The 27,150-nt window shown below is 38.8% G+C and overlaps 2 protein-coding genes across 2 annotated transcripts; one reads left to right on the top strand and one right to left on the bottom strand.

Moving 5' to 3' along the window:
• Window positions 1–14,221: 14,221 nt before the first annotated feature.
• Window positions 14,222–15,951, top strand: LOC129808533 (uncharacterized). The gene is made up of 3 exons (XM_055858312.1): window positions 14,222–14,918; window positions 14,982–15,116; window positions 15,839–15,951. The coding sequence occupies exons 1-3, from the start codon at window positions 14,222–14,224 to the stop codon at window positions 15,949–15,951; spliced, it is 945 nt and encodes a 314-aa protein (XP_055714287.1).
• Window positions 15,952–16,750: 799 nt separating this feature from the next.
• Window positions 16,751–21,970, bottom strand: LOC129808532 (uncharacterized). The gene is made up of 3 exons (XM_055858311.1): window positions 21,592–21,970; window positions 20,866–21,342; window positions 16,751–20,202 (listed from the first exon to the last, which is right to left on the bottom strand). The coding sequence occupies exons 1-3, from the start codon at window positions 21,968–21,970 to the stop codon at window positions 16,751–16,753; spliced, it is 4,308 nt and encodes a 1,435-aa protein (XP_055714286.1).
• Between the last annotated feature and the right edge of the window lie 5,180 nt (window positions 21,971–27,150).

The following is a 27,150-nucleotide window of genomic DNA, read 5'->3' as shown; positions in this document are numbered from 1 at the left end:
ATAAACTTAAAAAAAAATTTGAAAAAAAAAATAATAATATAATAGTATAATATAATATAATAGTTATGACAAATCTATATTCATTAAATCAAATTTTTACTCTTATTCACCTCTAATATTATTATATATATGAAATTTTATATAAAAAAAAGAAGATTTGAGTCTATTAAAATTATATGGGTAATAAAAAAAAAACAAAATGTTATAAAAAAAAATATCAAAAAAAAAATTATAAATAATCTTTTTTTTCCCCTTTTTGGGGGGAGGTGTTGTATATGGATATATGTGTGTGTGTATGATCGATGTACCTTGCACTCAATCAATTAATAAACGAGTATTGCACCGACCGTCAATGGATAAAGTTGTTTCATTAAAGTGCGATCCCGACACCGGTATTCAATGCTAGCTCTAAAGCTAGTTCAAGAATCAGTCTCAATGACTGCCTTCACATTGGGCCAGTTGTACAACCATCATTGGTCTCAACCTTGTGGAAGTTCAGGCTCCATCCAGTAGCATTAACCTGCGACATTACAAAAATGTATTTGCAGATCCTGTTACATGAACCACACAAAGATCTTCAACGATTTGTGTTGAAAGAGGGAGATGAAATAAAAGACTTTCTCTTCCGCACTGTGTGCTTCGGAGTAGCTTCATCTCCATTTCTCGCAACACGAGTTCTAAATCAATTGGCTAATGATGAGGGTGGAAATTTTCCATTGGCTGCAGAAGTTATCCGACAAAATTTCTATATAGATGATTGTCTAGTGTCAGGAACTTCAGTTGATCAGGTGATGGCCATCAAGCAGCAACTCAAAGATATTTTCAGTCGTGCGGGAATGAGTTTGTCGAAATTTAGATCAAATTCAGCAAACATAGTTGCTTCAGAGTCCCAAGACACATCTGATGAAATGATTCTTTTAGAAGAAGAGTAAAAGGCACTCGGGATCATTTGGCATCCAAAATCATATATCTTCCAATTCCGCGTTTCCAAAAACTTGATCCAAGGGGAGGTGAGCAAGCTTCATATCTTATCAACAATTGCTAGAGTGTACGACCTGTGTGGACTGATTGGACCAGTCATTGTTACTGCAAAGTTGATACTCCAGGACACATGGAGTCGAGAATTATCGTGGCAAGAGGAAGTTCCCAACGATTTGAAGGAACAATGGGAAAATTTCATGGAGGATCTGCCAGAAATTGAGAAGTTACGTATCCCCCGATGGGAATCAGATTATATTGATGTAGTGAAGAGAGAGCTTCACATGTTTTGTGATGCAAGCATGGTAGCTTATGGAGCAGTCATATATCTGGTGTGTACTGATGGAAATGGAGCCAAATCATCTCACATGTGAGCATCAAAATCTCGTTTGGTACCTTTGGATTCAGAGACTCGAACTAGGAAATTTACAATCCCTAAAGCTGAGCTCTGTGGAGCATTGTTAGGAGTGGAATTGATGAATGTAGTGCCTGAATCATTGCAAATAAAGGATTGTTTTTATTGCCCATGTAGCAAAATAACAGGAAATAACGTTATTCTTATGTGTTCGAATTCGGACGAATAACACCTTACTGACATCAAGGCTCCGGGTATGGAGAATAGCTCGATGATATTCAAAACGTAATTTTTCCAAAGAAACTAACGTCATGAAATTTCACTTACATAAATATAAAATTTTTACTTACACTCATGTAACGCAATCATTATGTTAGTTTTGTATTTCTTTAGCTTTTTTTTAAGTTCACCGCCTGATGGCGTTGTGTGAAATTATACTAATATAACAAAATGTATTATTATACAAATAATAATGTCTTAGCTAGTAGAATATTATCTTGTCATGGCTATATTATAATTGTGGAGAATTACCTGTGGTAAACAATAATTTCTCTGTGATAGGATTCTGTGATATCTAATACCCTCTTCTTCCTGCCCAGTTTACCTATAAATATATTGTGGTGTTATAAATCTGTCAGGGACTGTGTGTTTCTTGGGCTTCCTTCTACCGTTTGTGATATTCACGTACCTGGAAATATATATTCCTTTAGTAAATGTCTTCAACAGTGATCCGGAACGTAGGCGGCTGGATTTTCCAGAAGACGTTTCCTCGATGACCGCCAAATGCCCTTCACCAAATCCACTGAGGCAGTGAAACACACTTTTCACCTTCACCAATTATTTTATTTACAAGTATTCTCCTCTTAGATTTCACTGAACACGTTTAACTCTACGTCACGTAAATTTTTCTGTAGTTTGAACTAATATTTAATTTATAATTCACAAAATAAACTTATAACTTTCTCTCCTCACGTCTCTTTTCAAAATCAAGTCTTACGTAATGCCCAGACTGGTTCCCGCTCATTCCCCTACTTTCTTTCCAGCTGATCTTTTTCACCACTTTTTCCTTCTTCTCTCTCCCTCCATACATGTTCAAAATCCAACCGTCTTTTGTCTCTTATTTTTAAGAGATCTCCAATCAATGGAAATTCTATACAATAATAATAATCTTTGTCATGGATAGAACATTATTTGCAGTCATTCAATCGAATAATTATTATTTCCCATCACAATCATCGCAATATTTTATGGTCTTTATATATTAAAGAGAACATGCCAATACCTTCCCACCGTAGAGAATTTGTTAATACATCCCTAAAAACATCTCCGCAGCAGAAAAATATTTTTAAAATAATTTTTCAGTGGCAAAAATATTGAAATTTACTCAATTTTTTTTAGGATCAATTCTAAAATATCCTAAACCCTTAAGAATACCTATATTTGATAAAAACTAGCTGAAGATGGTGTAAGTAATCGAGGATGATTGTCATGGAATTCACATTGTAGAAATTTCAATGGCTGTTCTATGTCACACCCCATGAAAAAATGGATCGTCGGACAGTCCACCGACATGTCTGAGGACAATTCCTTCAGATATATTCGACATGGTAAAAATCACATTTAAATATATTTTCATTTCAGTAATACAAATCTACAGTAGTTTAAATATTTCAGTAGTATGAATGATTGTATTTTCACTACTGAACTTGTAAAACTCCTTTAGTGAAAACAATTATTTTATATTGTGATATATGTTAAGATATTGCTGGTGTAAAAAAGAATGTTTATGATATTAAGAAAATTATTTCAACATAAAAGAAACATTGATCACTTCATTTACACAACTAAATAAAAATTATGTTTTAACCCTCTAACAGTGTTTTCTTTAATATCCAAAAAAATAGTTAAATAATTTTGTCTAGGGTAATTAATGGCCCACTAAACTCAAAAATACCATCAATTCTTCATTATCTCTTTCCGTTTGGGCGCCAGGTGAGAATAGGTAAAGACCGCCTGGAGGCGTTCACATCGGTTTAAGGCATAAAAAGACTGAAATATTTTAATTGAAAAATAGTGACAAATAGTAAAATAAATGAATTTTAAACGTTTTTTATGGATGAATGTTGTATGATTATCCAAGAAATGATAATTTTTAGGAAAAAACGTTTATAATTTTTATAATTAGACGTTAATGAAGCTCAAGATGTTTCAATAAGACTAATTTTTACCGAATAGGTCACAGATCAGCTATGAAAACGTCACTTTCTTGTATAATTTAAAGGTCCTTTGAAATACATTGCTCATCTTCTGGTTTTAATTCACGATCTGGGGCATTAAAGGACGAATTAAGAATTCATCATCACTGCTGAAGTCTGCTTCCTTATCAATTTTACTTAATTCGCAGAAATCGACCATTTTACTCATTCTGGACAGTCTTCGTGTAATCTGAATTGTTTTCATTATTAATATCTTGGAAATTAATAATATATTTTACTAAAACAACCAAAACAATTAAATAAAAAAATCGGTAATTTTTGAAAATTTTACCCTTGAACGGATAAGACCGCCCACAGGAGTCTTCCTTTTTTTCTTCTAAAACTCTTACTTCTAGTTCTTTCACACTTATCAATTGAAATATACAAACTAGAAGAACATATCTTTCAGAAAATAAGATTCTTACTACAGTTAGATTACTTTAAAACAATCTTTTTGCATTTCAAAACGCAACATGTCGCGAGCGACATTAGCATCGAACAGACTAGGCCATTGCTCTTTTAATCGATTTTCAAAGAAGCAATGGAGAAGTGAATTTGACACCTTCATTGTTTTCGATTAGAGAACTCACTGAGAACAGCGCCATCCAGTGTAAGTAAAATGTACAAGGCGGGAAATATTTTCAGTTGTTCAAAACAATGTAGTTCACATTATTCACCTGTATTTTATACTAAACTTTAATTTCACTAATGCCTAGACTCATTTTAAATACATTTGAAAAGTTTTCACAAGAGTTTTATGAGTAAAATTTCCTTTGTTTTGATTTTTCCTGGCATCAGCTGATTTCGATGGTGGTCGATGAAATTTCGAACAATGAATTCAAATAAAGAATGTCAACGGACTATGTGATATGGAATTGTCAAGAAAAAGCAATTGACCGGGCAATTGCTTTTTGCTTTTTGTTCAATGTATTTAAATTTGGCTAATTTTACTAAAATATCATTTCCTTTTTACAGAATATTGTCTCAGAGAACGGAATAAGATCAAATTGATGCAAAAATTGATTTGATGCCTCAATTTTTTCAATATTTTTTCCTCGTGTAAAAAAGCAAGGAAGGAGTAAAAAAGCAATGACCATGAAAAAAAGCCCAGTCTGTTCGATGTGATTTTGTTGTTTTTTCTCTGCCCTGTCACACATAACTGAAGATTGTAAGCAAACGAAAGGTCAAAATGAGTTCAACTTCAGAAAATAAGTTAGTAAGACTATAACTGAGGACACTGTAGATATTTCAACTTCAAATAAGTAATATTATCGCAGTAAATGTGATTTATAGAATGACTGCCTGGAGGCGGTCTTACCCGTTAGAGGGTTAAATATATTTTTCCAGGAAGCCAATTTTTTAATGTTTTATTGTTTTGTATCAATCAACTCTGTCTACACATTGAAGCTGGTTTCATCAAAAATTTCAAAAATGTTTGAAAGAAAAATTCCTATTTTTGACAAGTTTGATAGAAATAGGTGTGGAAACCGGTGAGCGTCGGGTAAGAAGAAGCAAAGAAAATTCTCAAATTCTTCCCAAAGCTTTCGGCTCAGACTTCAAGCCTTCCTCAGTGGCTGGGGCGGGAAAGGGCACTATTTATTCATCAATTCATTTTACAATTATTTCACTACTTACTCAAATTTTTAGTCTTTTCTTGCTTTGTCAAATGGTCTTTTTTGTTCACAGGGCATGGGATTTGGGGCTCTGCACTTAATTTTCTACTTATTTTTTGATAGAAAAAGTTTGATAGAAAATTTGTTGTTTCACTGCTGAAAAAAAGCAAGAAAAGTGTTTTTGAAAGTTTCTGGTATAGTATTTAGCGCATTTTTGTGGAATTAAAAAAAAAAAAAAAGAACGAAGGAAGAGTGTTTTTTAGATGTCGTTTTTATTTAATAAATTTTGATCTAGTTTTAAAGGAATATTTTCAATGATTTTTCTCTAGAAATTTCCGGAAGTTAACGCATCGGTGTTTTCTTGAAGTCTTCTTCAGTACATTTGCTCCGTGCTTCATGGTTTATAACATGGATGGAAAAGAGGAAGTTGCCGGACCCTCTGGCATCTTTATTATATACATTCCGGAATGCGCGAATACGATCTCAAAACTTTGTCTTTATTTTATCTAAAAATATTGTGTGATATTTACAGTTTGCTGTGAGGAAAGTTGTTTTAACTGCTCGAACTCCAAGAGAGAGCAGTTTTCACAATCGACTTTTTTTTTCAACTTTACAAAATTCTAGCTGCTAAACGGTAAGAGATATTGACTTCCGGTCTTCGGTGACCCCCCACAATGTCAATACCTTCTATCGAACTAACTTACCCAAATTACACCCCACCCCTTCATGCGCTCCCTATCCCTCAAAAATAGGCAAAAAATTTTGTTTTTCTAATTTTAAAAATAATTGGCCCTGATGATTTCCTTCATTTTTGGATATGTTATGGAGGTAGTCCAGCTGAACATTTCGTCCTTAGACACCTATCACCGGAAAAATCGCCATCTTGAATTATTCAAGGTCAAAGGTCAACCAGCCTGGAGGGCCTAATTTCCAATGGATTTGGACAAATTTGGACATTTTTGAAAGATCTTTTAATTCTGAACCCGACTGCATCGGTCACTACCGGTGATGGATCGGGAAAGTAACGGTAATAGTCCTATTTAAAAAAAAACTGTTTCGCAATCTTCAGTCTTTTGACCCATTTAAAAAATCAACGGTAAGAGATATCAACTTCCGGTCTTCGGTGACCCCTCCTCAAATGACATTATCTTGAAAGTAATCTCTTTGGTTTTACCCCCTCCCCCTTCATGCGCTCCCTATCCCTCAAAAATAGGCAAAAATGAGGTTTTTCTAATTTAAAAAAAAAATTGGCCCTGACGATTTTATTCATTTTTGGATATGTTATGGAGGTAGTCCAGCTGAACATTTCGTCCTTAGACACCTATCACCGGAAAAATCGCCATCTTGAATTATTCAAGGTCAAAAGTCAACCAGCCTGGAGGCCCTAATTTTCAACGGATTTAGACAAATTTGGACATTTTTGAAAGATCTTTTAATTCTGAACCCGACTGCATCGGTCACAACCGGTGATGGATCGGGAAAGTAACGGTAATAGTCCTATTTAAAAAAAAAAACAGTTTTTCGCAATTTTCAGTCTTTTGACCCATTTAAAAAATCAACGGTAAGAGATATCAACTTCCGGTCTTCGGTGACCCCACCTCAAATGACATTACCTCGAACGTAATTTTTTTGTTTTTACCCCCTCCCCCTTCATACGCTCCCTATCCCTCAAAAATAGGCAAAAAATGAGGTTTTTCTAATTTTAAAAAAAATTGGCCCTGACGATTTCCTTCATTTTTGGATATGTTATGGAGGTAGTCCAGCTGAACATTTCGTCCTTAGACACCTATCACCGGAAAAATCGCCATCTTGAATTATTCAAGGTCAAAGGTCAACTACCCTAGAGGGCCTAATTTTCAACGGATTTGGACAAATTTGGACATTTTTGAAAGATCTTTTAATTCTGAACCCGACTGCATCGGTCACAATCGGTGATGGATCGGGAAAGTAACGGTAATATATTTATTTTAAAAATACTGTTTTTCGCACTTTTTCAGTCTTTTGACCCATATAAAATTTAAACGGTAAGAGATATCAACTTCCAGTCTTCGGTGACCCCACCTCAAATGACATTATCTTGAAAGTAATCTCTTTGGTTTTACGGCCCCCTTCATGCGCTCCCCATCCCCCAAAAATATGCAAAAAATGAGGTTTTACTAATTTTAAAAAAAATTGGCCCTGACGATTTCCTTCATTTTTGGATATGTTATGGAGGTAGTCCAGCTGAACATTTCGTCCTTAGACACCTATCACCGGAAAAATCGCCATCTTGAATTATTCAAGGTCAAAAGTCAACCAGCCTGGAGGGCCTAATTTTCAACGGATTTGGACAAATTTGGACATTTTTGAAAGATCTTTTAATTCTGAACCCGACTGCATCGGTCACAACCGGTGATGGATCGGGAAAGTAACGGTAATAGTCCTATTTAAAAAAAAAAACAGTTTTTCGCAATTTTCAGTCTTTTGACCCATTTAAAAAATCAACGGTAAGAGATATCAACTTCCGGTCTTCGGTGACCCCACCTCAAATGACATTACCTCGAACGTAATTTTTTTGTTTTTACCCCCTCCCCCTTCATACGCTCCCTATCCCCCAAAAATAGGCAAAAAATGAGGTTTTTCTAATTTTAAAAAAAATTGGCCCTGACGATTTCCTTCATTTTTGGATATGTTATGGAGGTAGTCCAGCTGAACATTTCGTCCTTAGACACCTATCACCGGAAAAATCGCCATCTTGAATTATTCAAGGTCAAAGGTCAACTACCCTAGAGGGCCTAATTTTCAACGGATTTGGACAAATTTGGACATTTTTGAAAGATCTTTCAATTCTGAACCCGACTACATCGGTCACCACCGGTGATCTATCGGGAAGTAACAGTAATAGTCCTATTTTAAAAAATACTGTTTTTCGCAATTTTCAGTCTTTTGACCCATATAAAATTTAAACGGCAAAAGATATCAACTTCCGGTCTTCGGTGACCCCTCCTCAAATGACATTATCTTGAAAGTAATCTCTTTGGTTTTACCCCCTCCCCCTTCATGCGCTCCCTATCCCTCAAAAATAGGCAAAAAATGAGGTTTTTCTAATTTTAAAAAAAAAAAATTGGCCCTGACGATTTCCTTCATTTTTGGATATGTTATGGAGGTAGTCCAGCTGAACATTTCGTCCTTAGACACCTATCACCGGAAAAATCGCCATCTTGAATTATTCAAGGTCAAAGGTCAACTACCCTAGAGGGCCTAATTTTCAACGAATTTGGACAAATTTGGACATTTTTGAAAGATCTTTTAATTCTGAACCCGACTGCATCGGTCACAATCGGTGATGGATCGGGAAAGTAACGGTAATATATTTATTTTAAAAATACTGTTTTTCGCACTTTTTCAGTCTTTTGACCCATATAAAATTTAAACGGTAAGAGATATCAACTTCCAGTCTTCGGTGACCCCACCTCAAATGACATTATCTTGAAAGTAATCTCTTTGGTTTTACGGCCCCCTTCATGCGCTCCCCATCCCCCAAAAATATGCAAAAAATGAGGTTTTACTAATTTTAAAAAAAATTGGCCCTGACGATTTCCTTCATTTTTGGATATGTTATGGAGGTAGTCCAGCTGAACATTTCGTCCTTAGACACCTATCACCGGAAAAATCGCCATCTTGAATTATTCAAGGTCAAAAGTCAACCAGCCTGGAGGGCCTAATTTTCAACGGATTTGGACAAATTTGGACATTTTTGAAAGATCTTTTAATTCTGAACCCGACTGCATCGGTCACAACCGGTGATGGATCGGGAAAGTAACGGTAATAGTCCTATTTAAAAAAAAAAACAGTTTTTCGCAATTTTCAGTCTTTTGACCCATTTAAAAAATCAACGGTAAGAGATATCAACTTCCGGTCTTCGGTGACCCCACCTCAAATGACATTACCTCGAACGTAATTTTTTTGTTTTTACCCCCTCCCCCTTCATACGCTCCCTATCCCCCAAAAATAGGCAAAAAATGAGGTTTTTCTAATTTTAAAAAAAATTGGCCCTGACGATTTCCTTCATTTTTGGATATGTTATGGAGGTAGTCCAGCTGAACATTTCGTCCTTAGACACCTATCACCGGAAAAATCGCCATCTTGAATTATTCAAGGTCAAAGGTCAACTACCCTAGAGGGCCTAATTTTCAACGGATTTGGACAAATTTGGACATTTTTGAAAGATCTTTCAATTCTGAACCCGACTACATCGGTCACCACCGGTGATCTATCGGGAAGTAACAGTAATAGTCCTATTTTAAAAAATACTGTTTTTCGCAATTTTCAGTCTTTTGACCCATATAAAATTTAAACGGCAAAAGATATCAACTTCCGGTCTTCGGTGACCCCTCCTCAAATGACATTATCTTGAAAGTAATCTCTTTGGTTTTACCCCCTCCCCCTTCATGCGCTCCCTATCCCTCAAAAATAGGCAAAAAATGAGGTTTTTCTAATTTTAAAAAAAAAAAATTGGCCCTGACGATTTCCTTCATTTTTGGATATGTTATGGAGGTAGTCCAGCTGAACATTTCGTCCTTAGACACCTATCACCGGAAAAATCGCCATCTTGAATTATTCAAGGTCAAAGGTCAACTACCCTAGAGGGCCTAATTTTCAACGAATTTGGACAAATTTGGACATTTTTGAAAGATCTTTTAATTCTGAACCCGACTGCATCGGTCACAATCGGTGATGGATCGGGAAAGTAACGGTAATATATTTATTTTAAAAATACTGTTTCTCGCACTTTTTCAGTCTTTTGACCCATATAAAATTTAAACGGTAAGAGATATCAACTTCCGGTCTTCGGTGACCCCTCCTCAAATTACATTATCTTGAAAGTAATCTCTTTGGTTTTACCCCCTCCCCCTTCATGCGCTCCCTATCCCTCAAAAATATGCAAAAATGAGGTTTTTCTAATTTTAAAAGAAATTGGCCCTGACGATTTCCTTCATTTTTTGGATATGTTATGGAGGTAGTCCATCTGAACATTTCGTCCTTAGACACCTATCACCGGAAAAATCGCCATCTTGAATTATTCAAGGTTGAAGCTTAATTTTCACCCGATTTGTTTAATTAATTAATTAAAAGATTAATGATTTTGTGAAGCCCTCTTCTTGAACAATTTTCAACTTCAAGATGGTTTTGTGGTGATTTATAGTCAAATTTAATTCGACAATAATTTTCTATACATCAGAATGCTTGCGAAAAGGTATATAAGGCAGAGCTCTTTCTCGGGAGTTCGAGCAGCTCGCAAAGCCTCGGACGCTTTGCCACCCCTTTTCGTAATAATCTCAAAAACACTCTCAATAGACAAATCTCAGTAACTACTCGGAGAAGTAAATTCGTAACTAGGACCCTCATCGCAAGTATAGCAAAAGAGCTGTCAATGTTCCTGTTCCTGATCATAAGTCCTTCTCCTAAACCAGATCCCTATCCACAAGTTTTTCACCAATCTTGCTGAAATTCTGAAGATTCACTTTTCAAAAATTCACAAATTCACTTTTCCGGGTAACTTCTGGGATTCTATTGTTGAAAGTGTATTCGAGATTATTGCAAAAAAAAAGTTTTCCCACAGCACACTTTGATTTAGACAATATATAGAAGAAAATAATAATACAGTTTTGAGGTTATGTTTGCGCATTTTGGGATTTGGGATGGAAGTGAAAATTACGTTGATGGTCTCCCGATCGATTTAAAGAATAATTTCAACATTTATGTATGGTTCACATAAGTTTTAAAAATATTTTCTCAGTTATCTTTAGGGAATTTGTTCTAAAATATATATTTCATATTTTTAGAAAATGACAAAAACCAACAAATGAGGCTGTTAGAGTGATCGGAGCCCGGTGTCTTAGATGAGCAAAATTGTAGTCCTAAGTGTTACCTATCGTCTGGTGTCAATAATTTTTTTTTTAATATTTTGTTTAGTTTATTTTATACAAATTTTTAAAACATCTCTTTAAGACAATTTTTTGGAAATTTTTAGAGAAACTCCAATTTTACACCCTGAAAGAGTGGTTGTACAAAGTTTTTGTAATAATCAAAATTGAAGCACATGTAATGACCTTTCCAACGAACATACGCGTTTTAAGTTCTGTTTACCAGAACTTGAGATATAACGAATAATGTAAGGTAAAGCAGAAAAAAATAAAAAAGTATGAATTAAAAATAATTGATAGGTGATTGAGCAAAACTAAAAGCATGTTCTTAATCAGGGGACTCGACTCTATCAAACGTGCCATGTGAGACCACTGAAGCAAAAACATTGTTGCATAGTGTAATGAGACGCAGCATTTTTGTGTAGATAATTTTAAAATTATTACATTAAATAGATTGAAAATCTAAAATTTATGAGAATTTTTATTACATTAAGTGTATATTTTCAAAAAAGAAATATTTTTTTATATAATGCTTTTTGTTTATCTAAACAAAATGATAAGTTTGTGACCGCAAATTTAATAAAAATATCTAAATCTTTGAAATATCTATCATTTCTGTAATATTTGGAAGTAAAATCATTAGGCATATTTGGCAGCTGGATTTCTTCACTAGTTTATTCAGGTGCAAAAATCCACTAAATAACTCTGAAAATCCCCATGATTTTATATACACCGAAATTCCTGTGAAAATATTCAATGGATAAATCTGTAGAATATCCCAAAGAAAATAGAGGACTAATTCCTTGGAATTGTCCGGTACTGACTGATTCTCATACCGTGTTATTTGCTATAGGGTTGTCATAATAATAGTACGTACAGCGCCATCGGGTGGTAAACTTCAGCGAGAGCCAAAACTAATTGAGTCACTTCGTATCATGAACGTCAGAAAAATGTTATATTTTCTGAAGTTCAATTCTAAAAAATTACGTTTTGAATATGATCGAGCTATTCTCCATTCCGGAACCACGACGTTAACATCGTCTTGAGTTTCCGAATTAATTTCTTCTACCTTAATTTTACTTGAAATAACAGCGAAACAAATTAAAACTCAACTTTGATAAATGCAAAAGAACTTCAAAAGTGGAGAATAGCGTTTTTCTTATTAAAAACAAAAATTCCCTAGAAGAAATTCTATCATGAAAGTTTCCTTGCAGAGAAATTACCATAAATTAAATCGTGGAGGAAATGTGTCATAAAAACGTAAGTTTTGCACTAAAAATTACAATTTTTTCCTCAATTGTGTCACAGTATTCACGGGTGCTTCTGCTTTCAATTATGCTTCAACAGTTAAAATATCATATTCCAAGAAGCAAATAGGCATAAAATAGCTTTAATTTGTTTCTAATCAATGTTTTTTCACGCTATTTTTCCAATTTTAGTTCTTAAAGCAAAATTGAAGAAGAAGAAGAATTGTGTAATTTAACAATGCAAAACTTACATTTTCATTACTTAATTTTTTCCAGTAGAGATGATTGGAAGAATTTATGTCACAAAAACGGAACTTTTGCAGCCAGAAAGTAATAATTAAGTGCAGTGCCCACAGATTGCTTTTTCTTTCAATTATGCTTTAACCATCAAAAGTGCATATTCCAAGAAGCAAGATAATAAAAAATTGTTTGGATTTGGTGCTAATCAACGCTATTTTCCACTCTTTTTTCTCTAGATATGCATTTTTAATTGCTGAAGGAAAACTTAAGAAGAAGAAGAATCATGTAAATTAGCAATTCAAAGATTATGTTTTCCTGACATCATTTTTCTAATTAGGAAAAAACAAAACTTTCCTGTAATAATGCTTTCGAAACAATTAAATTTTTGTTTTTTACGTTATTAACTAACATGTTAATAACATAAAATGTATGTTGTTGGAGTGATTCATGCTGGAAGTAACTTTAATAACATACAAATTGCAGTTTCATTACGTTAAGTTCCAATAATCGTAAGAAAATGTTTGCTGGGTGGTCACATGCCACGGTTGTTTTATATCAACTTTTGTCAACATCACCCAAACAAGAAGTATTTGTTAAAAATCGAGTCAAGAAGATACTCAAAGGTTCCTGCAACAGTCAATGGGGTCATGTCCCAACTAATGAAAATCCAGCGGATTTGATTTCAAGAGGGTCCACTGCAAAGAAAATTCTTGACAGTCCATTATGGTGGAATGGACCAGTGTGGTTATGTAGGGACCGCAGCTGTTGGCCCCCAGAATTTTCCCCAAGAAGTATCGAAGAGTCAAATCAAATCAATGGATGCTCATTGCAGGTGACTTTGTCAAAAACCCAGAAGAGAGACGATGAGAAGGATGATGATCATTTTTGTCACACGTTGCTGCAGAATATTAGCACGTTCACACGAATGTAGAGAACATTGGCATGGTGTGTAAGAGCGTGTCAGCTGTTTAAGAAGAGAAACCAGAGAGTCACTCGTAGTGCAAATAAACTCACACGACGCTCTCTGTCGACGTCGGAGCTTCAGTTTGGAGAAGGGGCATCTAAAAATGAAATTTGAATTTTCAACGGTAATTTCAAAGGAAACCAGTATGAGGATGAACTTTGAACCAGTTCTCACAAAGAAGCCCACAAGACAAGAAAAGGAAGTTAGTTGCTACCCTAAAAATTAAAGAAAAAACAAAATATTTTAAAGTGCAGTCCCTAAATCCGATGCCCTGTGAACCCCCAGACCCCCTGACAAAGCTAGGAAATCTCAAGATTTGAGTAAGTTGTAAAAATTGATGCATGATACAGAACGAAAATAAAACAGGCTCTGTGCCGTCCAGCCACTGAGGAAGGCTTGGAGTCCGAGCCGAAAGCTTTGGGAAGAATTTGCATGTTTTTCTGAGCTACCCTACACCCCCGACGCTCACCGGTTCTCATATCAAATTGCACACAAACATCATCTCGAACTCTTGCACGCTGGTCCCTAGCTTGTGCTTTCGTCATTGAGACTCCAATACTGGATTATTAATGGAAGAAACATCGTGCGAAAAGTGATTAGAGAGTGTGTCGTGTGCAAACGAGTGAAACCACCATCCCCTGAACAGTCCACCATCCCCTGAACATGGGGGAGCTACCCTTCCCAAGAGTTAGTAATATTAAACCGTTTCCTACCACAGGAGTGGATTTTACTGGAGCTATTATGATTCGTAGAGCACCTGGAGGTAATAGTTTGGAAAAAGCTTATGTCGTGGTGTTTGTGTGCATGAGTGTCAAAACTGTGCACCTGGAGCTGGTAACCTCACTCTCAGCTGAAAGTTTTATCGCTGTATTGAGACGATTCGTAGCTCGCAGAGGAATTGCTCAGGAGATGTACAATGATAACGGCACCAACTTTGTAGGAGCTGACAAGGAACTTGCACGACTGCTCCAGGCCCACATCTTTCAAGAGAAAGTTGAAAATTTTGCTGCTGAATTAAGGATCAAGTGGAATTTCAATTCACCTTCAGCCCCTCATCAGGGCGGATTATGGGAAGCAGCGGTCCGATCATTCAAGCACCACTTCAGGCGAGTAGTTGGAGAAACTACATTGACCTTCGAAGACATGACAACAGTCCTAGCCCAAATAGAGGCTGTTTTAAATAGCAGGCCTCTCGTGACACTTACAGAAGACTCACAGGATCCTGTCGCACTGACACCTGGACATTTTTTGATCGGGGTCCCTCCAATTCAATTGCCAGATCCAATGGTGACAGATCTCACCCTCAGCCGACTTGACCATTGGCAGTACATTCAACGCGTCCAACAACATTTTGCTCAAAGTTGGAAAAGAGAATATCTCTCAAGTCTTCAAATTAGACAAAAATGGACTCAACGTCATGCAGATTTGAAGATCGGAGATGTGGTATTGTTTCTGGATGACGGAGCTGCTGCTACATACTGGCCATTGGGAGTGATTGAAGATGAGCATCCAGGACGGGATGATGTGGTCAGAGTGGCGACAGTGCAAACAGGGAAAGGTATTTATAAAAGACCCGTCACGAAACTTGTGAAATTATTAAAGGAAAGCGAAACTAATGAAAATTCAAATCTTGAAATTTATTCAGTTCACATTACATTGAAGTTATATATTGGGTTAAAAAAAAAGTAAATTTACAGCAGGGTGAAAAATAATAATCTTTAATGTTGAAGTTCATATTGCTAGAAACTTTACTAAATTGAATTATGTTAAAACCAAAACAAATTTAAGACATTGTACGGTGCCACTGAGAGGAGGAGTTATGTACATGGATAATTCCAAAATTTGTCCACATTAGTTTGTATGATGGGATTGTGCATTATTGCAGATCATTAGTTCAATGATAAGAGAAGTAGTCATTTTTTTGTGTGCTCCAGACCAGTTTGTTGTGGGAAACAGTTCGCTTAATTTCCGCCTCTCAGAGATTTTTCAGAAAATAAGTTTGGAATTGGAAAAAAACTTTTTTTTTGTCTCAGTGACACCTTTTCCACATTAAGAGGTATTTGAGAATTTGTAGTTAAGTGAGTGAGGTGATATCCTTCACAGGAATCAATCATGGTGAGGATTTACCTGAGAATTAGACAAAGAACTCCTGAGTTCCAAAGCCCTGACTTTTCCCCAAATAATTGTGGTAATTGTACCTGAGAATTAGACAAAGAACTCCTGAGTTCCAAAGCCCTGACTTTTCCCCAAATAATTGTGGTAATTGTACCTGAGAATTAGACAAAGAACTCCTGAGTTCCAAAGCCCTGACTTTTCCCCAAATAATTGTGGTAATTGTACCTGTTGAGGAAAGAAATACAAGCCTGGTTATCCTGGCGAAGGAGGATCAATAAAAATTTTCCTCCTCAATGTTCTGCTGCGCAGCTTTTGCCTCGAAAGACTTCCACTCGTTGGGCTGGATTCCACGAGGTTCACTCACAGTCCTTTTCTTTCACCTTTTTCTCGTGAAATGGCACTTCTGGATCACCACTCAGGACACTTCTCACTCACGAACGACAATAAAACACTTTGGTGCAGTCGCGAAAGATATTTATTAATTTTATTCAATAAATTAAAGAAATTTGTGGCAGAGCGAAAATTACACACAATCATTTGAACTTGCAGAAAAAAAGAAGAGGGAAAAACAGTCCGTTATGGAGAGGGGAAAAAATAATCAATTGACACATTAGACGAGTCACCCAATAAATAATCATGGGTGGAAATTTCCATGGACAAATTTAGGATATGTCTTTTTCGCGTGAACATACTCCCCCTCTTGAGCGACTGCAAATATTGAACTTAATTGAATTTACAATGTTTAATTCATGTTTGCAAAGCTAAACTTAGAACTAGAATAAGTTCTCACAATAATAAATGGATTCAATCATCCTTTAATTCCGAAAGTAAAGGGACTAGTTTAGTAATGGGCCTTTTATATTCACCCTTGGCAGTTTTCACTGTAGCCACCCTTACCAATCCGTCAACCCTCGGATGAACTTCCCTCACAACACCAAGTGGCCAATGAGTTGTGGCACTATCGGTTTCAATTAAAAGTACAACGCTTCCAACCTTTAAATTTTTGTGCTTTTTATCCCACTTGCTGCGGATTTGCAGTGTTGAAAGGTATTCTTTCTTCCAGCGAGCAGCAAAATCTTACTGGATGCGTTGGCATAATTGCCATCTACTCAATTTATTCATGGCCAAGTGGCCTACAGAAGGATCAGGCAGTTGTAAAGGAGGAATTCCAATTAAGAAATTGCCTGGTGTCAAAATGACAGGATCTTCACTGTCTTCGGAAATACTTACGAGAGGCCGACTGTTCAAAATGGCCTCAATTTGAGCCAAGACCGTTACCATCTCTTCATAAGTAAGCAGAGCTTGCCCGACCGTGCGACGAAAGTGGTGTTTGAAAGAACGAACGGCGGATTCCCATAATCCTCCATGCGAAGGAGCAGCAGGGGCATTGAAATGCCACTGAATGGACAGTGATGAAGTAAAGTTTGTAATTCGTTCTTGGGATGCATGGTGACTGAGTAGGGTCTTTAGCTCGTTATCTGAGCCAACAAAATTTGTCCCATTATCGCTGAACATTTGATTGGGAATTCCGCGACGGGCTACGAACCTTCTCAGTGCCGCAATAAATGACTCTGTTGACAATGATGTCACCAATTCTAAGTGTACGGCCTTTACACTCATGCATACGAATACTACTACGTACGCTTTTTCCAAGGACTTGCCTCTGGGCAAACGTCTAATCATTATGTGGCCCGTGAAGTCCACCCCAGTGGCCACAAAGGGTCGGATATGAGATACTCTACATGCGGGAAGCTCCCCCATGAGCTGTTCGCAAGACGGAGGTTTGACCTTTTTGCAAACAACGCATTCACGGAAAACCCTTCGGACCAGGTTTCGACCACGAATTGGCCAGTATTTTTGGCGTAAATGGGAAAGGACAAGTTGCGGACCTGCGTGCATCAGAGTGACATGCTCTCTAACGGCAATGAGATGGGAAATTTTTGCATTTGGCAAAATTTTGGGATGCCTTACATCGTAGGGTTCATTAGAATAATGAAGTCTTCCCCCCACCCTCAATACCCCATCAGAATCCAGAAATGGACGGAGTTTTCTGATGTATTTCAATTTGTTGTTAGAGTCGAGGGTGTTTTTAGCCACTGCATTTACCACTTCAGGCATTTCCTCGTGCTGTGCCCATTTGATGAGCAAAGTCTCAGCCTTGCAAATTTCACTAACTGTTAGTGGTGATTGTTGCGCTATCTTAAGAGATCGTGTCACACGTCGATGAGACTTGAAGAAGTCAGAAGCTCTGATGCACCACGCAAGCGTCCGGACAATACGCGTGAATGTTCCAATACCACAAACTAAATGTTCGTAAATTGAACGAAATTTTTGTGATTCTGTTTCTCCCCCTTTGGGAATGGAACTTTCCACAAAGCATAACGCTTGAGGAGAACGCATGTGAAATGACGAAATAGAGAACACTGGGGGCCAGTTTTCCCTCTTAAGGCACAACCACTTGGGTCCAGACCACCATAAGTCGCTCGATAATAAATCTTTGGCGCTTGTGCCTCGCGAGATGAGGTCTGCCGGGTTCTCATGCGTTGACACATAATTCCATTGGTGGGTTTTTGAATGTGACAAAATGATTTTGGTCCGGTTGCGGACGAATACGTCTTGTTTAGGTTTGGGTTGATGGATCTGACACAAAACTACAGCTGAATCAGTCCAGAAATTGCAATTATCAATTGCCAGTGACTGTGAAATTGAGATCATGAGATCCACAGCCAAAACTGCAGCACAAAGCTCAGCCTTTGGGATAGTGAGTTTAGGCATGGAATTTTTCTTTTTGTCAAGTGGAGAGATTCGAGACTTTGACGAAACAAGTCTAGAAAATCTTTCTCCTGACTCGCTGATTGTTACGAGAAAAACCACCGCACCATACGCGACCCCACTGGCATCCGAGAACGCATGGAGTTCTCTGCCAACCACCCGGTCAAATTTGGAATACCACCGTGGGATTTTCAGTTCTTCAATGTTTGGCAGATCAGAAATGAATTCCCCCCACCTTTCCCTCACACTCTGGGATACTTCGTCCCTCCAGTCAAGCTCTTCAATCCATGTTGCTTGCATTATTAATTTTGCTCTGGTCAGAATGGGACCAACAAAGCCACATGGGTCATAAATACGCGCAATAGTGGATAGAATGTGGTGTTTAGTTGGGAGAGCTTGATCAGCCAAATTGGAAACACGAAACTGAAAACAGTCTTGACTTGGTAGCCAAACAATTCCAAGGGTTTTGGTTTCGAAACTCAAATTGACTTCCTCATTAGTAGAAGAGGAAACCTCCGATTCCATCACAGCAGAGCTGTTGGATTGAAATTTGGACAATTCCATGCCTGCCAAGAGAAATAGGGACTTCAATTCTTCTTTAATTTTCAAAACCTCATCAACGGTGGGTGCTGACAACAAACAGTCATCAACATAGGTATTCTCGTGAATGACTTTAGCTGCAGCTGGGTATCGATTACCTTCGTCTTCTGCCAACTGCATGAGAACCCTAGTTGCCAAAAATGGAGAGCTGGCAACCCCAAAACAAACCCGTGTAAATCGAAAATCTTCGATTTCATTGTCGAGTCTGATCACGAATCTTTGCAGGTCTCTATGGGAAGGGTGAAGCTCAACTTGCAAATACATTTTAACAATGTCGCAAGTTAATGCATATTTATGCATCCTAAATCTCCAAAGGATTGAAATCAGAAGGGGCTGAACGATAGGTCCCACATGCAAGCAGTCATTGAGACTCACACCTGACGCTGTGACGGAACTTGCATTAAATACTGGTCTAACTTTGGTGGACAACGCATTTTCCCTAATCACGCAGTGATGTGGCATGTAATATTTTGGTATTGAAGGAGCAAACAATTGGTTTGCAGGGACCCGTTCAATAATTCCCAACTGTAAATACTCACGAAATACAGTTAAGTATAATTCCTTGAGAGTCAAGTTCTTATCAAGTCGGCGTTCAAGGTGCGAAAATTGACGCAATGCTTGATTGCGATTGGAATGTAAGACCTGAATGTTCTCATTGAGAGGAAGTTGAGCTTGATATCTCCCTTCTTTAGTTCGAGTGACAGTTGTGTCAAAGGATTTCTCCGCCTCAGCTTTCTCAAATGATTTGACGTCCTCTTTGGGGATATCTTCGATTTCCCAGAACTGTTTCATGGTTTTATCGAGTGAAGCTAAGGTGGTGACGTTGCAAGAGACGGGTTGAGGTGGTGAGACCTTAAAACAAGGACCTACTACTAACCATCCGAAAACGCTATTGAGCAGACGCGGTTGGCCCTCTCCCAATTCATACTTGTCGACACCGAAATAATCCCAAGAATTTGCCCCACCTATCAAAAGATCTATACGTTGGCAGTGGTTCCAATGGGGATCTGCTAACTTAAGATGAGATGGGATCTTGATCTTGGCATCATTGACCTCCCAATTGGGGTGGTCTGTAGTCACACGTGGCATGACTAGACAGTCAAGAGACTGGCTCATGAGAATATTGTTAATCTCATATTCAAGTTTGACTTGAGTCTCTTGTTTGCACAATTGTGTGCTGTCATTTATTCCATTGATGGAAAAACGAGAAATCTTACATGGGAGCTTCAACAGTTGGCACAAATTGGTGCTAATGATATTAACCTATGAAGCTGGATCCAAAAGAACTCGACAGAAATGTTTCTGATTGTTTTGACCTAACACCGTTACCACAGCAGTGGCAAAAAGCACGTTGGATTGAACTCCCCCGTTAGTAGTTAAACACGTGGGTGTTGTGGAGGAAGTTAATTTATCCGCAGAATGAATCATGGGATTCAAAGCCAACTGACTGGAGATGGAGGCGACAGTGTCTGGGATCGAATTTTGAGTTGTAACGCAAAGGGCGGATCCTGATTGGTCAGAATCACCGGAAGATGCTGAAGGCTTGAATGCTTCGTGCAACAACTTATTGTGAGGCTTATTACAAGTTTTACAAAATGGGTAACTACACTGATCAATAGGATGAGAATCAGAAAGACAATTTTGGCAAATATTTAGCTGACGAACTACTTCCAATCTTTTTTTCCATGTGTGACTCAAAAAAAGTTTGCACCGATACAATTTATGGGGAGATTCTTTACAATAAGAACAATTGGGTTGAATCCCTGATACCAGTGTAGATGCTTTCTTTTTGGGTGGAAACTAAGGTTTTTGTGACTTACTCGGCCCTGGTTCAGGAGTGTCCTCAGAGGGTCCTGTGTGCTCTAATGCGCGACATCTTTTGTTCAGGAACCGGTCGAAATCTTCCCAGGTGGTGTTGGATATATCGTGATTCTCTTGCGCCCAAAGCCACTTAGTTTCTCTGTCAAATTTCCTCAGTATCCAATGGATGAGCCATGGATCTCGTTGAGTAATGTTCATCCCTTCGAATGCGTCAATTGCTGATGAAGTGTTAGATTGGATACGCCTGATACTTGCAACATTGGGCTGAGTAATTGACGGCTGGTCCAAAAACTGATCCATCAGCGCGCACATTATGGAAAGTTTGTCATCGTACCTCTCTTTGAGACGATTCCAAGCTCTTGCGTAATTGTCATCTGAGATGCTGAATTTGCTGATGAGTTGCTCAGCCTCTCCCTTGACAGCATTTTTGAGGTAGTTCATCTTCTGCGCTTTAGTCAACGATGGATTGCTGTCGACTATGGATATGAACATATCATGGAATGTTCTCCATGAAGCATAATATCCCGAAAATTCAGGGACCTTAATTGGCTCCAATTTTGCAGAAGATTGCGTCGCAAAACTTGTTTCATTTTCTATTGAAGCATTCAGAAGTTCTTGTCTGTATTATTCCAAATAAGAACGGAAATTATTGTTCTGAGCTTCCAGAATTTCTTTCAGCTTCCTTTCCTCTGAAGTTCTTTGGAGTTTTTGCTCCTCCAACTGACTTGCCATGAGGCTAAGAAGTCTATTGAGGGAAGAGGAATCTCCATCCAATTGTGGCGTCAAATGTTCTTTAGAATCCTCAATTGTGGTTATGAGAACCGAGATCCTTTCATAAGTTTGCATGCATTCTTCCAAAAATGCCAAGAGTTCTAAATTCTCAGCTTCAATTTGTTCAGCAGTGGCGCACTCTTGAATAATTGAATTCTGCACTTCTTGGAACTTTTTCTCGATTCTGTCCACCAACTCTCTTTGAGTTTTCAGCTCCGATTTAGCGTTAGGCTCAGTTAACAGCTGCGGATCATTCTCATACCTCTCAATGTTCCTCTTGAGGGTTGTCAATTGACCTTTGTACGAGGCACGAGATGACGTTTTGTGCGGCATGTCGCTGGCTGAAGTTCCACTGACTCCAACGGTGCTCGGCAGGACCAATAAAAGTGGTGAGGATTTACCTGAGAATTAGACAAAGAACTCCTGAGTTCCAAAGCCCTGACTTTTCCCCAAATAATTGTGGTAATTGTACCTGAGAATTAGACAAAGAACTCCTGAGTTCCAAAGCCCTGACTTTTCCCCAAATAATTGTGGTAATTGTACCTGAGAATTAGACAAAGAACTCCTGAGTTCCAAAGCCCTGACTTTTCCCCAAATAATTGTGGTAATTGTACCTGTTGAGGAAAGAAATACAAGCCTGGTTATCCTGGCGAAGGAGGATCAATAAAAATTTTCCTCCTCAATGTTCTGCTGCGCAGCTTTTGCCTCGAAAGACTTCCACTCGTTGGGCTGGATTCCACGAGGTTCACTCACAGTCCTTTTCTTTCACCTTTTTCTCGTGAAATGGCACTTCTGGATCACCACTCAGGACACTTCTCACTCACGAACGACAATAAAACACTTTGGTGCAGTCGCGAAAGATATTTATTAATTTTATTCAATAAATTAAAGAAATTTGTGGCAGAGCGAAAATTACACACAATCATTTGAACTTGCAGAAAAAAAGAAGAGGGGAAAAAAAGTCCGTTATGGAGAGGGGAAAAAATAATCAATTGACACATTAGACGAGTCACCCAATAAATAATCATGGGTGGAAATTTCCATGGACAAATTTAGGATATGTCTTTTTCGCGTGAACAAATCATCATCGTCAAAGGTCTTCCCAGTGAGTGGAGTGCATGTGGATTGCACGCGGGCACTCTTTGTGAAATCCGGAAGGGCAACATTTGGCCTCCAAGCCGCATTAGAAGGCTCTTATTAATTTCTTAATTTTACCCGTATCATTACAGGTTAGTCCCATCATTAGGGAAACATTGTTGTTCGCGCCAACGCACATTTCAATGACCGTTGCAATTTAAATTTAGGCACGAAAGAAGTTTAGGCGAGTTAAAAAAGAGATCAGCAATCAATATAAAAAACTAAATCCAGAAACAATCAACTCCCTCCCAACTCCCAACAATTAGCGGGCAATTAGTGACCAGCTGATCTCTTATATAATCAGGTCAATGACCATTTCTCTCTCTTATCATTTTTGCATAGTCAAAGTAGCCACACAAGATTCATCAGTTTGCCGTGCAGAATTCCCATGATATAAGTCCATATAAAATCAGTGAATTAATTAGAACTTTATTGAAGTAATTTGTTAAATAAAGGTTGTTAATTTGAAGTGATCAATTGTGAGTTTTTTCTCGTGGATAATTGAGAAGGTGGAAGTGATAGAGTGGAGAATTCTTCTGCTAGTGTCCTGCTCTCTTTGTCTCAAGCACTGTAGTATCACATCGAGCGACCATACCCGCTGAAGGGAACCTGAAAATTTTGTTCCATCGACTCCGGATTGGGCATATAGCATTTCTAATCCACTTTTATGCTATAGCAGGTATTATATACACTCATTCATCACTTCATGCATATGCTTCATAGAGCTTAGGCAGCCTCATATACATTTTTTCCATCTCTTCATTATATATTTTAAGGTATTTAATTGTCGCTCTAATACTTCATCTGAAAGAATTCACGCATCTCATACAACTTTTTCGTCTCATTTAATTGAAGGTAAATTATCTTGAATACTGCCCAATTGTGTGCTCCATCAATTGGAAATTGTTACTAATTGCGTTCACATACGTATTTATAGGTTAGTCTTCTTTAGGACAAATATATTGAAACTCCATCAAGTGGATTTTATTTAATAGATACACCCTGTGTCGATAAACCTGCTTAGCAGTCTACTTGTGAACAAGTGATTCTGTGTGCTCCTGATTTATAATCAATTTCCTGTGGTAACATCACCGTGAGTGGTAAGAACTGTGGGAGTGAGTGCGCCTCTGTTCAGTGTAACCATCGGTGGTGTGGGATTATTCTGAGACTGCTCCGCTCTCGTGAAATCGCGATCTTTCTTCGCGGCTTCTCCGGTATGTGTTAGTGAGAGGCCGAATTACCGTTGCGACTTTGATCGAGCTGAGTGTTATGTGTGAAGTCTACACGGCTCGATCTTGCATAAGTCTCGGCGATTTTCTGGCATCACAGACACACTGCGCAATGAAGCATATGCTTCACGAGTGCTGCATGGGCGGAGCAAGTCTCGGTGCATGTTTGCACACAGGGTTGTAATTGGGGGCATTTGCTTGCAGGTAATCATGAATTTCAATGATGGGAAAAAAAACTCTGAGAACTCGGCGCCAAGAGGCAGGGGCGAGAAGAAAACCGAGGACCCCACTGCTGGTTTTATTGGGGGTAACTCTGGCGGTGGTTCAAATCCTACACCCCACACCCCAGCTGTAATCCAGACGGCTGAGGATGGCAACAACACTGGATATCTCTTGACAGCTGCCGAGGAAGACGATCTGCTGCAAATTGACAGCGATCTGGAATCCATCGGCACTGAAAAATCGTATGGGTTAACGGCTCTTATGAAGGAGGAGCTGCCACCCATTCACGAAGAAGACATTGCCATGAGCAATGACAATCCCAAGTCTGTGCCCTTGCCAAAAAAGACCAGAGGACAACTACGCAAGGAGCAACGCCGCAAGGCGAAGGCGAAGAGAGAGAGGGAAGCGGCTGCTAGCGCCACCGCAAAATCAGTTCCCGCGGGTTCGGCGGCTGCGAGAAGCAATCGGCCTCCACCAGTGGGGCTGATAAAGTCAAGCCTTTTGGCAGGGTCAGGGGCACTGGGAATGAACACCTCCGCACCGAGGACATTGCTACCCCTGGAAAACGGCCTAGGCATCAGGAGACCACTCCTCCGGGCTGTCCCAGGAAGAAGGTTGCAAAAAAAAAGTACGCCACCTCAAAGGAGCGCAGCCGAGAGGGTTGCGGAGAACCTTAAAGTGGAGATTATCAATACCGGCACCGCCACCGGGATCACGAAGAACATATCCGAGAGCATTCTCGCTCACCTGCGAGGAAGATTGAGGGCAGAGATGAGTCGCGGAGTTAGCCCGAGGTTCTCAGGCTTTAGGCTGGAGGCGGGTGCACTGTGCATACTTTGCTATGACGCTATGGCCCGCGACTGGCTCGTCAGAGAAACCTCGGCTATTTTGGTACCATCTGATCACAACCTACAGGTGGTGAATCAATCGGAGCTGAGGAGGACAAGGGTCGCTGTCTTCATCCCCGGCCCCGTTGAAAACCCCACTGCAGTGCTCGCTCTTATAGCGGCACAAAACGGGTTGGATACTAAGCGCTGGACGGTGATCCGCGCGGAGAAAAGGGAAGGGGGTCAGCTGATCTTCGTCACCATTGATGAAGTATCGGCTGAGATCATCCGGAACAAAGGTGGCCGAATCTTTTATGATTTCGGCACACTCAGGGTGAGGATCCCGAAATCCCATGATAACGGCCACGAGACCGGTGATGTATAGATTGTAGATTGATGATTAAATTCCAGAGAAGGGATGCAGCCATTTTGAGCGGGTAGTGAGCTCTGCATGCCTAAGTATTTAAATCCCTTAACTCGATTCCATTTTCCGCTTTGATCCAAAAGTTGAGTAAATCACTTAACCGGGTAACTTGAAAATCCTTAAAGTTTATGGTGTCCTGTCCAAATATACTACGTCTAAGCGCAGATAGCACTGGACAATCTCCCAGAAAGTGCTCCACTGTTTCATATAAAATTTTGCACCATCTGCACTCCGGACTGTCGGTAAGGCCCATCTTAAATAGATGGGCATTCAGCCAGTGTCCCGTAAGCAGTCAAACGATAATTCTTGTAGATTTCCTAGGAAATTCCAATAATTGCCCAAAAATGTCTATTGAATTGGTAATCAGAGCCTTTGTGGATCTGCAGACATTTAAGTTTTTCCAATATTTCTCGTGTTCTTTAAGGACAATGTTCTTTAATTCATCATTCTTCGTTTCCTTGCGTATTCCTATCACAGGTTCAGGCCCTATGAAAGTACTTTCCCTACCGAGTTTCGATAGCCTATCCGCAATCTCGTTTCCCAGGATATCTGCGTGTCCTGGGACCCAGAACAAAATAATTCTATTATGTGCTGAGAGTTTGCTGAGATAATTTCTTGCTTCCTTTATCAATAATGAATCAGTTGATCCCTCTACAATTGCTCTCAAAGCCCTCTTGATGTCCGATGCAATGCAGATGTCCTTGTTTTCTAGTCCATGATCCAGAAGGCAAAACAATGCTGACACCACAGCAAAGATTTCTGCAGTGAAAGCTGTTGCAAATTGCCTCAGACTAGTGGATTCCTCTATATTTTGGTTGGTCCATACAAACCCCGCACCAGACTTCCCACCTTTCTCTGAGACATCCGTGAAAACTTTAACGTCACATCTAGCGACCAGATCAAGGTTATATTGGTAGTCTGTCGTATTGATCTCAGAACACAGAACAATGTTGGGGTCATTGCACCATTCTGCCGGACATGTGGAGTCACTTGTCATTGCTAGAATGGGATATTTACGTGTCATATGATTTAGTATACAAGAATGTCCAGTTATAGTTCCTCTGAGATTCCATAAGCCTCCGTTTTCTAATCTTAAAGCTCCTTTAACTGCCTCCCCTTTTATAAAGATATGCAGGGGGGTTAAGTTAAGTATTAGTTCCAAGGCATCAGTTGGAGTAGACCTTAAAGCTCCGCAGATAGCGAGACACGCATGTCGTTGGAGCCTATTAAGGGCGTCTATAGTGCATTTGAGATTGACCCTAGGCCACCAAATGACTGACGCATAAGTGAGAATTGGTCGTACCATCTGAGTGTATATGAAGTGTGCCATTTTCGGCGACATGCCCCAATTCTTACCTATTATCTGTCTACATTGCCAAAAGCAGCGTAAAGTCTTGTTAAGTTTTTCATCCAAATGTTTCTTCACATCAGTTTCTTGTCTAAAATTACTCCTAAGTATTTTACTTCATCCTTCAGAGCAACACTTTTGCCATAGAGAATCGGCAGAGTAGTTGCTTTGAATGATCTTTTCCTAGTGAATAAGACCAGGTTGGTCTTCTCGGGGTTAACATTCAATCCCGAGTTATTACACCATTGTTCCACTACTCTAAAAGCCTGTTCCATTCTATTGCAAATAGTATGGTAGTCAATACCTGTTAAGACTATTGCAATATC

Source organism: Phlebotomus papatasi, chromosome 4, assembly GCF_024763615.1.
Source record: "Phlebotomus papatasi isolate M1 chromosome 4, Ppap_2.1, whole genome shotgun sequence".
Lineage (NCBI taxonomy): Eukaryota > Metazoa > Arthropoda > Insecta > Diptera > Psychodidae > Phlebotomus > Phlebotomus papatasi.
This window is presented reverse-complemented; position numbering and strand designations above follow the sequence as displayed.

What these genes read in the sequence shown, in the direction of transcription:
- LOC129808533 (XM_055858312.1), top strand. Translation starts at nt 14,222, where the DNA reads ATGGGGGAGCTACCCTTCCCAAGAGTTAGTAATATTAAACCGTTTCCT. An exon ending in CCAACAACATTTTGCTCAAA is followed by an intron (nt 14,919 to 14,981) that starts GTTGGAAAAGAG and finishes AACGTCATGCAG; the next exon opens with ATTTGAAGATCGGAGATGTG. An exon ending in GACAGTGCAAACAGGGAAAG is followed by an intron (nt 15,117 to 15,838) that starts GTATTTATAAAA and finishes CCTGAGAATTAG; the next exon opens with ACAAAGAACTCCTGAGTTCC.
- LOC129808532 (XM_055858311.1), bottom strand. Translation starts at nt 21,970, where the DNA reads ATGCCGCACAAAACGTCATCTCGTGCCTCGTACAAAGGTCAATTGACA. An exon ending in ACTTCTTAGCCTCATGGCAA is followed by an intron (nt 21,343 to 21,591) that starts GTCAGTTGGAGG and finishes TCATATCCATAG; the next exon opens with TCGACAGCAATCCATCGTTG. An exon ending in CACTCCTGAACCAGGGCCGA is followed by an intron (nt 20,203 to 20,865) that starts GTAAGTCACAAA and finishes TGTGCAAACAAG; the next exon opens with AGACTCAAGTCAAACTTGAA.